Source organism: Archocentrus centrarchus, unplaced genomic scaffold, assembly GCF_007364275.1.
Source record: "Archocentrus centrarchus isolate MPI-CPG fArcCen1 unplaced genomic scaffold, fArcCen1 scaffold_64_ctg1, whole genome shotgun sequence".
Taxonomy (NCBI): Eukaryota; Metazoa; Chordata; class Actinopteri; order Cichliformes; family Cichlidae; genus Archocentrus; species Archocentrus centrarchus.
Window position 1 is genome coordinate 501,975 of NW_022060281.1, and position 13,961 is coordinate 515,935.

The following is a 13,961-nucleotide window of genomic DNA, read 5'->3' on the forward strand; positions in this document are numbered from 1 at the left end:
CCAAGCACCAGGCAGAGGTTTCGTTACTAACACCATTTAATCAGGCCGGACACACACAGAACAGCTCTCGCCGGATACAGCCAACTCTAACTCACACAAGAAAAAAAGAGACCTCCCTCCCAAGAGCGACCCCCCACATCTCCTTCCGGTTCAACCCCAAAACAACCTAACTTAAAGAGAACAATAACTGTGACACACATTTAGCAATAACGTCCATCATGGATCATTACAGTACTAACATTCCTACTGGTTCTGTTCATGCTCTCAGCCACGGGGGTGTGCTCCAGTCCAGGTATGTGTTTTGGCCCAGTGCCACCCCATGCCTCCCCTCCTCCTCCTCCTCCCTACAGTTAACGTGAAGGTAAACACCACGACGACACTCGAGTAACGACTCCTCCAAACAACGAAGACGCAGGAAAAAAGCACCTGACAGCGCACACAGAGAGCAGGTAACATGGATTTCTGTCTCTGTCTGACGATGTGAACAGAAAAGCTGAATAACCTGCGATCAGCTGTGCACACTAAGTGCTTTTCCAAAGGCGTGCAGGGACAGAGCTCGCTGTATTTATGGAAGCTTACACTTTATTTTCAACTTTATTTCTACTGTTTGTATCAGTTCGACTTCACAACACGTTTCAGAGTGAATTTTCCCGTTTCAGCTGAGCTTTTATCGTTTGAAATCATTTCGTTTGAACTGGTTTCACTTTCAGTCTTAATCATTTTGATATGGAGATTATTTATGAGGGGAAATATTTAAGACGTTTTGCAGTGTAAACACAACACTTTGTCCAAACATCCACCGTTTAACAATTAGGCTACATGTGACATCATCATCATTATTACTGACACATTCATTTAGAAGCAGCATTTTACTGATGGCTTCCGGGAATACGTTTCTGTGAGACTCACAGGAAGCAGCCATTATGAGACACACACACTCACACACACACTCACACACACACACACACACACTGAAAGCAGTATCCTACCAGTCAGAGCTGGTATTAATCTGCTGTTTAAAGCAGCCTCAGTTATCCTCTCACTGCCCTCGCAGTGGTTTCCTTTCATTGTTCCTGCATCCTGTGGCAGCTGTGAGGCAACTTCCTCCTGCATTATTTTCCTGTTCAGCCACTTAAGCAAAGATCAATTAATACTTGCTGAGCCCGCTCCTGATTGGATGACAGTGTTTTCATTAAAGAGGCATGCTGACTGAAGGCCTTCGCTCACAGGATCACAGCTGATTTTGTTGTTGTGTTGAACTTGGGCTCAGGTATGTGTGATATTATTCAGCACATTGTGAATGTAAATGAAGCTTTGTGTTGTCTCTGTAAATTAAACAGGTATGGATGAGGTACCGAGCTCCTCCTGCATTTCCATGGCTAGTGATCGCTCCATGAAGAACCGCACAGATTTTAGCAAAGAAGCTGCAGACAGGTGCATTTTTTAAAGTCATGCTTTCATTGCATCACTTACATTAGTCTGATTTTAAAATAATTGTACAATGTGTACTATAGATTGACTGATTTGATGGTAACAGTACAGGTGTATATATTGCTGCTGTATCATGGCTACAGGTCAGCTGGTATAGTTACCTTTTCAGTGTTCCTTGAGAATAGAGCTTAATGATTTCTGTGATTTTCATTCAGTCCTGTAACTATAAACATCCTTTAATGAACATTATAGGAGGTGTTCCCTAAATTAAGTCACGGTAATTATTCAGTTATAGATAATAATCAGTCTGTTGGTGCCAGTGTTGGTTCCAAGTAGTGATATATAGGAGAAAAATTCTACTTAAAACTTAATGCTTGGAAGGAAGATTTGTCACTACAATTATCTAAGGAGGCATGTGCATTGGCCCACATTACATCTATTAGCACACAATTCAGAATGCTACAGTTTAAATGTTTAATGCAGGTTTAAGTAACACCAGTAGATCTCAATAGGTACGAGAGAGAGACCTGATGTGTGTCCAAAGTGTACAGAGTACAGAGGGAAGCTGCTCCACTGTTTTGGACAGAGGTAAAAAACATATAACTGAGAAAATGATTTCCAAACAATTAAAACTGGATCCAAAGCTGTTTTTACTTGGATTGTACCCAGAAAAAACACAAATACTCTAAAAGTGAAGGGATGTTTATAGACTTAAGCCTCCTCAATGCAAAAAGATGTATATCGTTGTTTTGGAAAAAAACTCATAGACCAACTGTCAACGAAAGGATCCGACAGATGCAAACTGTGTTCCACTAGAGAAGATTACCTACGTGCTAAAGGGCAAACAGGACTTTGGAACCCTTTGATCATGTATATGAAAGACCTAAAAATGCCAGAGGACAGTGGAAGTGACTAAAGGACACTGTAGGTCCTAAATATGAACTTAATGTATTTTTTTGTGTGTGTGATACTAATGTTATTATGTGAAGATCTGTGACAGGTTACGCTACGTTTAAGGCTTTGTGAGAGAGACCTTAGTGTATTATTTATTTTTACTTATATTTTTAAGTAAATTTCACTTCTATTGTCTAATTTATTTTTACAATATTTTGTCTTCCTTTTGCTTTAATTCTTATAAAAAAAAAATTCAGCAAAGATATTTTGGCAAAAAGCCTCAGTGATACCTCAGACTGTTCAGACTGCACCCCGTCCCTCACCCAGTGTCAGCTGGGACAGGCTCCAGTTTACAGCCAGTCTCTAAAACATGAAACTTCAGGGTCACAGCAGGAAAGAAATTAGGGTCAGCTGCATACAATTAATTAACAAGAGCTAAAAACGTGTCTAATTTCTGTGACTTTCTTTATTATCTTCACTAATGTTTACATTAAACATTATTATTTATTTCCAGGGAGCAGCGTGATTTTACAGGGTCAGAGGAGCTGAATGGAAATGCCATATTTAAGGTCTGTTGCAGAGAAAACCTGTAATCCTGCAAAATAAAACATTCATACATTATCACACATGCTCAGTTGTGCTTTTTGATTATAAAAAAAAAGGGGGGATTTTTTTTTCATTGCAGTTGGTGGAAACCCAGGGCGTGGCCATTTTTATGAGTGAAATTAGGAGATATAAAAAGATGCTCTTTCCTCACCTGCCACAACCTCCTGAGAGGGAGAAGGACGATCAGACTGCTGGGACTAAAGCGCCCGACTCAGGTGCCAGCGAGGCGGCTCTGAGGATCACGCTTCATGTCTTAAATGAGATCGGCCAAAAGGAGCTCGCTAACAGACTAGAGAAGCGTAAGTACTAAACATGCAAATAGCCCCAAATTACAGATTTGTAGTTCATTGTTTTTTGTGATCTCTATTTGGAAAAAAATATTATTAGAAATTGTTCCAAAAGATTCTGAATGTCATAATTTTCTCTTTCCAACCAGATGTTTATGGCGAGCTGGACGTCTGCCAGCGCAAACTTCGAGAAAAACTGAAAAGGTTTGAATACATTTACGAGGGAACGGCACAGCATGGAGACCAGACCCTTCTCGACAAAGTGTACACCGAGCTCTACGTCACAGAGGGAGTCAGCGAAGCTGTGAACAGCGAACACGAGGTCAGGCAGATCGAGGCCGCATCGAGGAGGTCGCCGACAAAAGAAAAGCAAATCAAATGCGAAGAAATATTTAATTCCCTCTGTGGATCTGACAGATTCATCAGAACGGTGCTGACCGCAGGCATCGCTGGCATTGGAAAAACCATCTCTGTGCAGAAGTTTAATCTTGAATGGGCAGAGGGGAGGGTCAACCAGGATATCCAGCTCCTCATTAATCTCCCATTTCGGGAGCTGAACCTGATGAAGGACAGAAGCTGCACTTTGACGGAGCTTCTTCATCATTTTCTCACAGAAGCAAAAGAGTCAGGAATTTCAGATTTTGGCAAATATAAGCTTGTGCTGATATTTGATGGGCTGGACGAATGTCGGCTTCCTCTGGACTTCAAGAACAATGAGCCCTGCTCTTGTGTCTCAGAGCCAGTTCCTGTGGATGTTCTTCTGACAAATCTGTTCAAGGGGAACCTTCTGCCCTCTGGCCACATCTGGATCACCACCAGACCCGCAGCTGCACATCGCATTCCAGCTGACTGCGTCGATCGTGTGACAGAGATACGAGGCTTTAATGATCCGCAGAAGAAAGAGTACTTCAGGAAAAAGATTTCAGATCCAAGCATGGCCAGTAGAGTCATTTCACATGTTCAGTCAGCCAGGAGCCTCCATATCATGTGCCATATTCCAGTCTTCAGCTGGATATCTGCCAGTGTCCTGCAGAAGATTTTAGAGGAAAAAGGCAATGAGAGCAGGAGAGAAATGCCCAACACATTGACAAAGATGTACACACATTTTCTTGTGTACAACTCACTGATCAAAAGTCAGAAGTATTTAGTGGGAGACGAGGCGTCTGAAAGCCAATCGCAGGCCAAAATGAATGAGGAGATGATCTTGAAGCTTGGAAAACTGGCCTTTGAGCAGCTAATGGAGGGAAACATGATCTTCTATGAGAGTGAACTGAACGGGTACAAAATAAATGTCAGCGATACTGCAGTTTATTCAGGAATATTCACGGAGATCTCCAAGAATGATTTTGGAATTCATCAGAAGAGAGCGTACTGCTTCGTGCACCTCAGCATTCAGGAGTATTTTGCTGCCGTGTATGTTTTTCACACCTTCATCTGCTTTAACCAAAACTTGCTGGAACCAGATGCACCACTTACAGAGGTTTCTAACGAAGTAACCGTCCTTCTCCAGACTGCAGTGGACAGGGCCTTGCAAAGTGAGAACGGTCACCTCGATCTGTTTCTCCGCTTCCTTCTTGGCCTCTCACAGGAATCTGATCAGCTGAAGAGCATTCTCGCCACCATGAGGGGTACTTTACGAAAAAAAGAGGAAATCATTGAGTACATCAAGGAGAAAATCAGTGAAAACCCTTCCCCGGAACGATGCATCAATCTCTTCCACTGCCTCAGTGAGCTGAATGACCAGTCTCTTGTGGAGGAGATCCAAAAGTGTCTGAGTTCTGGTAGTTTGTCAGAAACCAAACTGTCCCCTTCACTTTGGTCTGCCCTGGTCTTTGTGTTGCTGACATCCAAAGAAGAGTTGAAGGAGTTTGATCTGAGAAAATATTCGAGATCAGAGGAGGGTCTCCGACGGCTGCTGCCAGTGATTAAAGAGTCCAGAGGAGCCTCGTGAGTAAACTACAACAACATGATGTTCATGTGTAAAACAAGAGCTTTTATAAATGCCATGATTATTATGATGCTTCAAACACAGCTGAAACCAACAGAACATCTCACTCTGCTCTTCATAAATAAATTAAAGTAAGACTTTATATTACAGTGAATTCAACTTTATATGCTTTACTCTTCAATTTTAGGTGGCATCACAGTCACTGACACTGGCTAAATATTCATTTATTTCATTCTGAATGCATCGCTGTAACTTGGCTTTGCTACTGTTAAGAAGCTCCTCCATCACTGCAGCCTCTTAATTCTGTAAAAGACACTAGCACATGGTGAAACAGTTTCTCTTTTTTAAGGATTAAAGAATGCAACCTCACTGAGAAATGCTGTGACGCGCTTACAGCAGCTCTGAGTAGTTCATGCCTGAAGGAGCTGGACCTGAGTAATAACGACCTGCAGGACAACGGGATAAAACTTCTCTCTGTGGGACTGAGAAATCCAGCATGCCAGCTGGAAAAACTGAGGTTGGTGCAGGATTTTTATGCCACTACAAACATAGCTGAAACAAGCTAACATTAGATGCTTTCTGTTTTCATTTTCAGTCTGGCGTTCTGTGGAATCACAGACACGGGCTGTGGCTGTTTAGCTAAAGCTCTGAAGGCCAACCCCACACACCTGAAGGAGCTGGACCTGAGTAATAACGACCTGCAGGACACTGGGGTAGAACTTCTCTCTGTGGGACTGAGAAATCCAGCATGCCAGCTGGAAAAACTGAGGTTGGTGCAGGATTTTTTTTTTTTTCTCTTCAGCTCTCAGCAGAGACGGTCGCACTTTTCTTCTCTCCCAGCCCTTCCTTTTTCCCCTGCTTTGCTGCTTTAGAGCTTCTCTTCACACAACTTCCGAACTGGAATTTATAATTATGGATCTGGTCAGCTGGTCTCTCAATGCCATTGTTTTGATCAAATTTTCACCATGAGGAGATTGGGGGAAGGAGAACCCTATTCCCTCTTATTAACTGACATTCCAGCTGGCTACGTTATGGTTCCTGTGTGGTGTGGAAGATGACGTGCCTGGCCGTATTGTCAATGGAATACACACACATTTGGCTTATTGACACTGGGGTTTCTCCGAATTGGACCTGGAGATACCTGGTTTGTTGTTGCAATTCAGGAAGTCTAGGCAGCTGTCTGGCCTTGGTAAGGCTGCTTATGACGGGAACGCAGGAAGGTACAGACTCAAACTCAGACTCTGTATATCTGGAGCTGATTCTGAGGGGTAAGATCTTGGAGATGTATGTATCTGTTTCTGCACGGTGAAGGAACGAACCAAGAAGATTCGGATGAATTGTTTTTTTCTCCACAGAGAGGTGCCAGAAAGACTGAAGGCTGTCAACAAATTAATCAGTACAGTCTGTACCAAAACAAGTCGTAGAATCAGGAATTTGGCTCCCTGATGTTCTTGGACTGCTGTTTATCAAATTGTCTCCTGGATGTTTGTAAACAGATGCTCTACCCCCCCGCCGTCCTGTCTTCTTCTGACCTGTGTTGGACTGATCTCCCTGACCTAGCTGCTGATGAACTCTGCATCTTATCAGAACTGTTAGCTGAGGAGGGAGTTTGAGTCAGCCCCACAGTAGCCCGACCCCCCTCCCCCCTCGCCTCCGCTGGCTCCCCTGTCCATCCCTCCCCACCCTAGTGCTCCCATGCTATATGTTTCTGCTCTGTCACAGAGGTTTTTGTAACCTTATACTGTGTATGTGTGTATGTATACAAAGTATGAGAGGATTTTTTTCCTCACTCATCTCTATATGTTTATATGTTCTCACTATTGTTTCTGTCTTTTTAATGGCAGCACCTCCAGAAGGGGGGCAGCATGGCCACAGTTCACCTATCTCCCCATGTTTGTTCTGTTTGTCTTCTTGGATGGTGTTCTGTTAACTGTAATTTCCCCATTGTGGGATCAATAAAGTACCATCATCATCATCATCATATTTATGCCACTACAAACATAGCTGAAACAAGCTAACATTAGATGCTTTCTGTTTTCATTGTCAGTCTGGCGTTCTGTGGAATCACAGACACGGGCTGTGGCTGTTTAGCTAAAGCTCTGAAGGCCAACCCCACACACCTGAAGGAGCTGGACCTGAGTTACAATCATCCAGGGAAGCTGGGAACGGACCTGATCTCTTCCCTGCAGAAGGACAATGATCATCTCACAATCAGGTATAGCTGAGTTAACTGAGAGTAATGACTATTTTTGTCATGTAACTAGATTATCAGATTTTACATCTGTGATTTTACCTAGGATAAACAACAGCGGGGAGTGCTACTTAAAATCAGCTCTGAAGAAATGTGAGACTTATTATTATTTTCAAGCAAACAAACAGATCTTAATACTGGATATGAGCACAAAAAAATACTTTTTTGTACTGTTTTCAGATGCACGTGAGCTGACTGTGGACATGAATACTGCACATTCAGAACTGCTTTTTTCTGAAGACAAGAAAAAAATGACCCGACAGGAAACTGCTCAGCCATACCCCGATAACCCAGAGAGGTTTAAAGACTGGGGACAAGTGCTTTGTAAGGAGGGTCTGCGTGATCGCTGCTACTGGGAGGTAGAGTGGTCTGGGGAATGGATAGGTGTAGGAGTCGCATATAAAGGAATCAGCAGGAAAGGGAAAGGTAATGAAGCGGTCCTTGGCTACAATGATCAGTCTTGGAGTCTGCGCTACTGCAAAGGCAAATTCACAGTCTGGTACAATAAGACTGACGATGCATCCATAACTGTTCCCTACTTCAAGTCCAGGAGGGTTGGGGTGTTTTTAGACTGGACAGCTGGTACTCTGTCCTTCTATGCAGTCTCCTCACAGACCATGATGCACCTGTACACTTTCCACACAGCATTCACTGAGCCAGTGTATCCAGGGCTCAGGCTGGGAGACGAGCATTCTACATTAATTTTATGTCAACCAGAATAATCTTAATGCTGATATTCATGATATCAAAAACATGCTTAGAGTGAAGCAAGGATCAAAAAGATGAAGTTACGTCACCACCGTAAAACAAATGAAGGGATTTCGTTTCATTGTATCCAGACTGCTGCAACAATCTTTCTTCATAAGTTGTAGTTTTGTAGCAAACTTCTCTCAAGGAAATATTTTGTGTTTGTGCAGAGACCCTCACACCAAAGGGTCACATCTGTTACCAAACCAAGGACAGCATATTTTTCTTTTTCTTTTTCTCTAGTTTATTCAACTTATGAATGAACATTTTGTCCTGAAAATAATGTATTTTTAAAATGAAAAGATTTTAGGGAAATGATACACAAATTACACATTTCTAATCTTAATATTTGTTTTCTCTGATGAATTATTTTTATGTGTTGAACTGTTTGTATTATGTTTTAATGCTTGTGATGAGTGATGGGATCATTGGCTGATGCATGTGAAGTCAAAATGTGTAATAAATAGTAAAAATGATCCGACTGCAATACGAAGGTTTTGGAACTGATTTCATTTAAAATTTGAAAAATACAGATAAATGTAGTTTTAAAAATGTGGTAAAAGTAATTACTCAGCTGTGGAGTGAAGCAAAGGAAACTTGATTTCACTTACTGAAAATAGAAGCTCTTGAAAAAATGTATTTTGTCCTCAGTCATAAAAACAGAGATTTGTTATATTTAAATCATTTCATTTCCAATGATTTCATTGGTCCACTTCAAACCTCCTTCACAAAGAGTCTTATGTTTTGTGGCTATGATGTAATGCTGTGGCAGGTAAGGCAGACAACCCCAATGCAGGACTCACTGGGATAGAGCTGAGCCTGTCAGGTCTGGAAGGTTTTCAATTTCAATTCAATTTTATTTATATAGCGCCAAATCACAACAGTCACCTCAAGGTGCTTTGTATTGTGGGTAAAGACCCTACAATAATACATAGAAAACCCAACAGTCAGAATGACCCCCTATGAGCAGCACTTGGTGACAGTGGGAAGGAAAAACTCCCTTTAACAGGAAGAAACCTCCATCAGAACCAGGCTCAGGGAGGGGGGGTCATCTGCTGAGGGGGGGCTGAGGGGAGAGAAAGACATGCTGTGGAAGAGAGCCAGAGATTAATAATAACTAATGATGCAGAGTAAAAAGAGGTGAATGAAAACAAACAGTGCATCATGGGAACCCCCCAGCACCTTATAGTAGCTGCTCTGTACTGTGTTGGCACTGAAGAGCATAACAATGAAGGAATTAGATCCTTAAACTTAGTTACAGCACTTTCAGAAAGACTTCTACTGTAATAAAACTTATTCCCCACTGCTGTGTAATCCATTAAAGTAAATGTAAATGTTACTAAGAAATGATCAGACAGGAGGGGGCTTTCAGGGAATACTGTTAAGTCTTCAGTTTCTATGCCATATGTTAGGACAAGATCCAGAGTATGATTAAAGTGGTGGGTGGGCTCCTTTACATTTTGAGAGAAGCCAATTGAATCTAACAATAGATTAAATGCAGTGTTGAGGCTGTCATTCTCAGCATCTACATGGATGTTAAAATCACCCACTATAATTATTTTATCTGAGACCTGCGACAGGCTGACGACCTGTACAGGTGTACCCTGCCTGTCACCTGGGATAGGCTCCGGCCCCCCGCAGCCCTGAACAGGATAAGTGGAAGAGGATGGATGGATAGAATAAAATAGAAAACACTATATACATTTGTAGCTGGTAATTTGCAATTTGTACACAGCATACACAGTATTCATTATGGGCGGGAGTGTAGATAAATGAAATGTATATCTACTTCATTTAAAGGTACACTGTGTGCATAAATGATGGCAGTAGAGTGTCCATGTGACTCATGATGTGTTGTACAGACTAACTGCTGTTGGGATGAATGAGCTGTGAAGCTTCCTGCAGTGAGGATGTTTCAGTGTCTGACTGAAGGAGCTGCTCAGCTCACCCACGCTCTCATGCAGAGGGTGATGGAGGTTCTCCATGATGGATGTCAGCTTTGATAACATCCTCCTCTCACCCACCACCATCACAGACTCCAGAGGCCATCCCAGCACAGAGCTCGACCTCCGCACCAGTATATCAATCCTGCTCCTGTGTTATACATATTATTTTGTTTGCTTAAGCTGCTGGGCAGGACAGCTTATTAAAAAAAATTACTTTTTGACTTTTTTGAACCCTTGTTTAGTTACACGTGTCCAAATCTGCTCCTCCAGCTGGAGTAGTCCTGTCATATTTACAAAGGTGGAGCTGAGTACTCTTACTGAAAGAACATTATCTACCTCAGAAAGCCCAGATTACATCTGACTTACACACAGCTCTGAAACCCAAATCTTTTTAATTAATTTAATTAATCTTTTATATAACGATACTTTATTTAAATGTTCTTCTGCTTTATTATGTTACAGTTTAATGTACAGGCCACCAAAAGAAATTTAATCTAACTTCTATTAAAAGGCCTAATCTACTCTCTCCACCTCCCTCCATCTACACACAATAACATAATGAACATTTATGGATGGTGTGCAGTGTGACGTTACAGCCACTAGAGGGCAGCAAAACCAAGGTTTGCTCTTTAGCAGCAGCGTTCATGCAGCTCACGTTATTGGAGCTAAACTTGATGTGATTCACATTATGTCGCATAAATCATGCAGAATAATAATAAATGAAAGGTGACACAAAAAATAAGGAGGAAATTTTTAAAGTATAAAATTACAAACAGAACGTTGCAGATTGAGGCAGTGTGTGGTTTTGAGCAGCAGGGGGCAGCAGAGTATAAGGCAGTGAGTGTTACTATAACACTATAAAGTATTCAAAGTATCATGAAAGCGGAGTACAATGAATAGTAACTCCCCATGTCATTGGGCTTTGTGGTGATTTGTGAGTTTGAATCATAAGTCATAAATTTGGTTTTTATTCTATTATTGTGATATTGTGACTCTTCGCTCTGATGATGCTGAGCTTTAGGTTGTGTGTATTTTTGGGGGGGGGCGGGGGGGGGGGGGGGGGGGGGGTTTTTTGGTTTTTTTTTCCAGTGGTACGTCTTCAGCTTTGTGGTATTATTGATGGTTAGTTGTCTCTTGTGTGTTGCTTTGAATTTCACTTCCTCCTCTGCCTCATTACCTTGATTGTATTCACGGCTGTGTTTTCCCCAGCTCTGTCCACTTCCCCTACTGAGCCCCTGGTGTATTTATAGCCCCGTCTTCCCTTTGTTTCCTGTTGGAGGGTCTGTTATCCTCTCCTGTGTGTTTGTGTCTTTGTGCTGCTATGTGTGCTTTTAGTTTTGCATGTCTTTTGGACTTTGTGTTTTGTCCTTTTTTCAGTACCATTCATTATTTCACTGCTGTGACACAATTAAAACCTCTCAGATCAACACAGGGTAATAATTTACCACCAACCTGCATCCTTTTTAATAAACACACATTACAGCAGCGATAGCGTCGGGTTGTCATGGAGCGCAGCCTCAGGAGGCAGACCGGATTAAACAAGAAGGGCTCGCTGTGGACGGCTGTGTATGTGGAGCGGGACGCACTGAAATAATATGTAATAATTCAATTCAGTTTTATTTATATAGCACCAAATCACAACAAACAGTCTCACACTTCACATTAAAAGGCGAGCCATAAAACTGTAAACCTCAGATTACTGAGTTTATGGTAAATGCTGCAGCCTGGATCGATCACATGAAAGTGTGAACCCTCTGCAGGTCCTTCTGAAGGACACAAACATGATGGAGACACTGAGGGAGAGCTTTACCTCAGCTTCATCTTTAATACATAAGCTATTATATTTGATGGGTGCATTTCACCTATTCTCCTTCTTTTTTCATCTTCCTCAATCTCACCCCACCTGCAGCATCAACCCTCTGCATGTGCTCCGTCGCTGCATCCATGAATCTTCTCTGAGGTCTTCCTCTTTTCTCCTGCCTGCAGCTCCATCTTCAGCACCATGTGTCCAACATATCTTCATGGTGTGGATCAGCAGCTTCATCCCTCTGTAGTTCCTACAGCTCTGCTCATCAGCCTTGTACCAGTACACTTCTTCTCCTCTCCCCAGGCATCCTCTCACTCTCTTGTGTTAACAATCTGGATGAGACGTCCACCGCTCTCACCTTTCCACTCTTCATCCTCTTCATAACTGTCCTCACGTCCTCCTCACTAATCCTCTGCACTTCCTGATTCACTAACTGTCCTCATCCATCCTCCTCTCTCCCGTTTTCTTCATTCATCAGCTCCTCAAACAACTTCTTCCACCTTCTCAGCACTCTCTCTCTCTTCCCTTGTTAGCATTTTTCCATCTCCATCCTTAATCGTACTCACCTGCTGCAGATCCTTTCCAGCTCCATGTCTCTGTGCAGCACATACAACTGCTTTTCTCCCTCCTTAGTCTCACATACAACTCACTACCAGCTTTGTCCTTTGCTGTTCACCCAGCCCCCGCTATTCCTTCTACTTTCTCCATTTCCTTGACTATCTCACTTTTCCTTTGCTAACCTCTTCCTTTGAATCCTTTCCTGTACTTCCTCATTCCCCCACCATGTCTCCTTGTCCTCTTGCTTCACAAAAACACTTTCTTGGTAGCTTCCTTCACACTCCAGCTGCACTTTCCCAGTCATCTGGTACCTATTCCCTACCACCCAGAGTCTGTGGCAGCTCCTTCCTGAACTCTTTCTTCCTTCTTCAGTTTCCATCATTTAATCCTTTCCTCTTCCTTCACTTGCTTCCTCTTCTTGATGTCCAAAGTCATCCTACAGGCTACCAGCTGATGCTGCCCAGCTTCATCCTCCACTGACACCACCTTGCTGTCTCCTCTCTCTTTCAGACTGCACCTTCTGCGCAAGCTGTAGTCCACCTGTCTGCACCATCCTCCGCTCTTATATCTCACCGTACGTCCCCGGGCTTGAGGTTCCCCTCAGCTTCTCCTCACCTACACGTCCACTGCAGTCCGCTCCAAAAAGCTTAGCTGTACAGTTTGAGAGCACAGTTTTAAGACGCCTGAGAACATCGGACACAGCAGCAGAGGGTACGAAGCAATAATGATGCAGCTGTTCCTGATCTCATATACTGTTTCATGCCTGCTGCCTCGGTTTGTCAGCCTCTGATCACATGATACGAACTGAGATCTGGAGATGGCTCTGAAGCACTTTATCTCTTTTAATAACTTTTAAAATGGGTTTAAAATATTGGTTTAAATATATTTTTGTTTTTGTGCCTTTTATTTTAAACTTCTTGTTTTAGGTTATTTTTCCTTTAACCATTTTTGCCTTTTCATGTTTTATGATCCTATATTATTGTTGTTCATGTTTTCATTATTAGATATTTTAAGCTGTTTCATTGTATCTGGTCTAATCTGTTATTTTAATCTTTAATGTTATGTTTAACTGTGGATGCACAGCTGATGGTTCTTTTCTTTCTTTTGTGCTGTTTTACTGAATTTTAATTTTTCCCGTGTAACCGCTTTGTTTTGTTTATTTGTTTTGTTTTTCATGACTTCATCACGGGTGACAGCCGGTTTCTCGGAACTTTGTTCCTTTACGTCATTTCCAGTTACGACCACCCGAATCGCCGAATCACTACAACGCTGCGGAGTAAAGTAGTTCCCGTGTTTGAAGCATCCTCTCGCTCCGTTTAGCGCAGACTTTGTAGGAAAATCAATCTTTCATGGAAGAAATCCAGTCGCAGTTATTTTTCAAACAGTCGCTGCACACGAAGAAGTCGCGTTTGTTTACTACGTAGGTCACATTCGGCGGGAAGATTGTAGAGCCGCGGATGAATACCAAGCTCGGAGTAATAAAAGA

General features: G+C 42.3%; 1 protein-coding gene across 1 annotated transcript; it reads left to right on the top strand.

Annotated features, from left to right (window-relative positions):
- The first annotated feature begins 322 nt into the window (after window positions 1-322).
- On the top strand, window positions 323-8,582 carry LOC115777689 (NLR family CARD domain-containing protein 3-like). Its single transcript, XM_030725635.1, has 10 exons — window positions 323-449; window positions 1,341-1,434; window positions 2,840-2,894; window positions 3,011-3,230; window positions 3,368-5,165; window positions 5,516-5,683; window positions 5,762-5,935; window positions 7,214-7,381; window positions 7,464-7,510; window positions 7,598-8,582. The coding sequence occupies exons 2-10, from the start codon at window positions 1,343-1,345 to the stop codon at window positions 8,137-8,139; spliced, it is 3,264 nt and encodes a 1,087-aa protein (XP_030581495.1). The 5' UTR covers window positions 323-449; window positions 1,341-1,342; the 3' UTR covers window positions 8,140-8,582.
- Window positions 8,583-13,961: the final 5,379 nt, after the last annotated feature.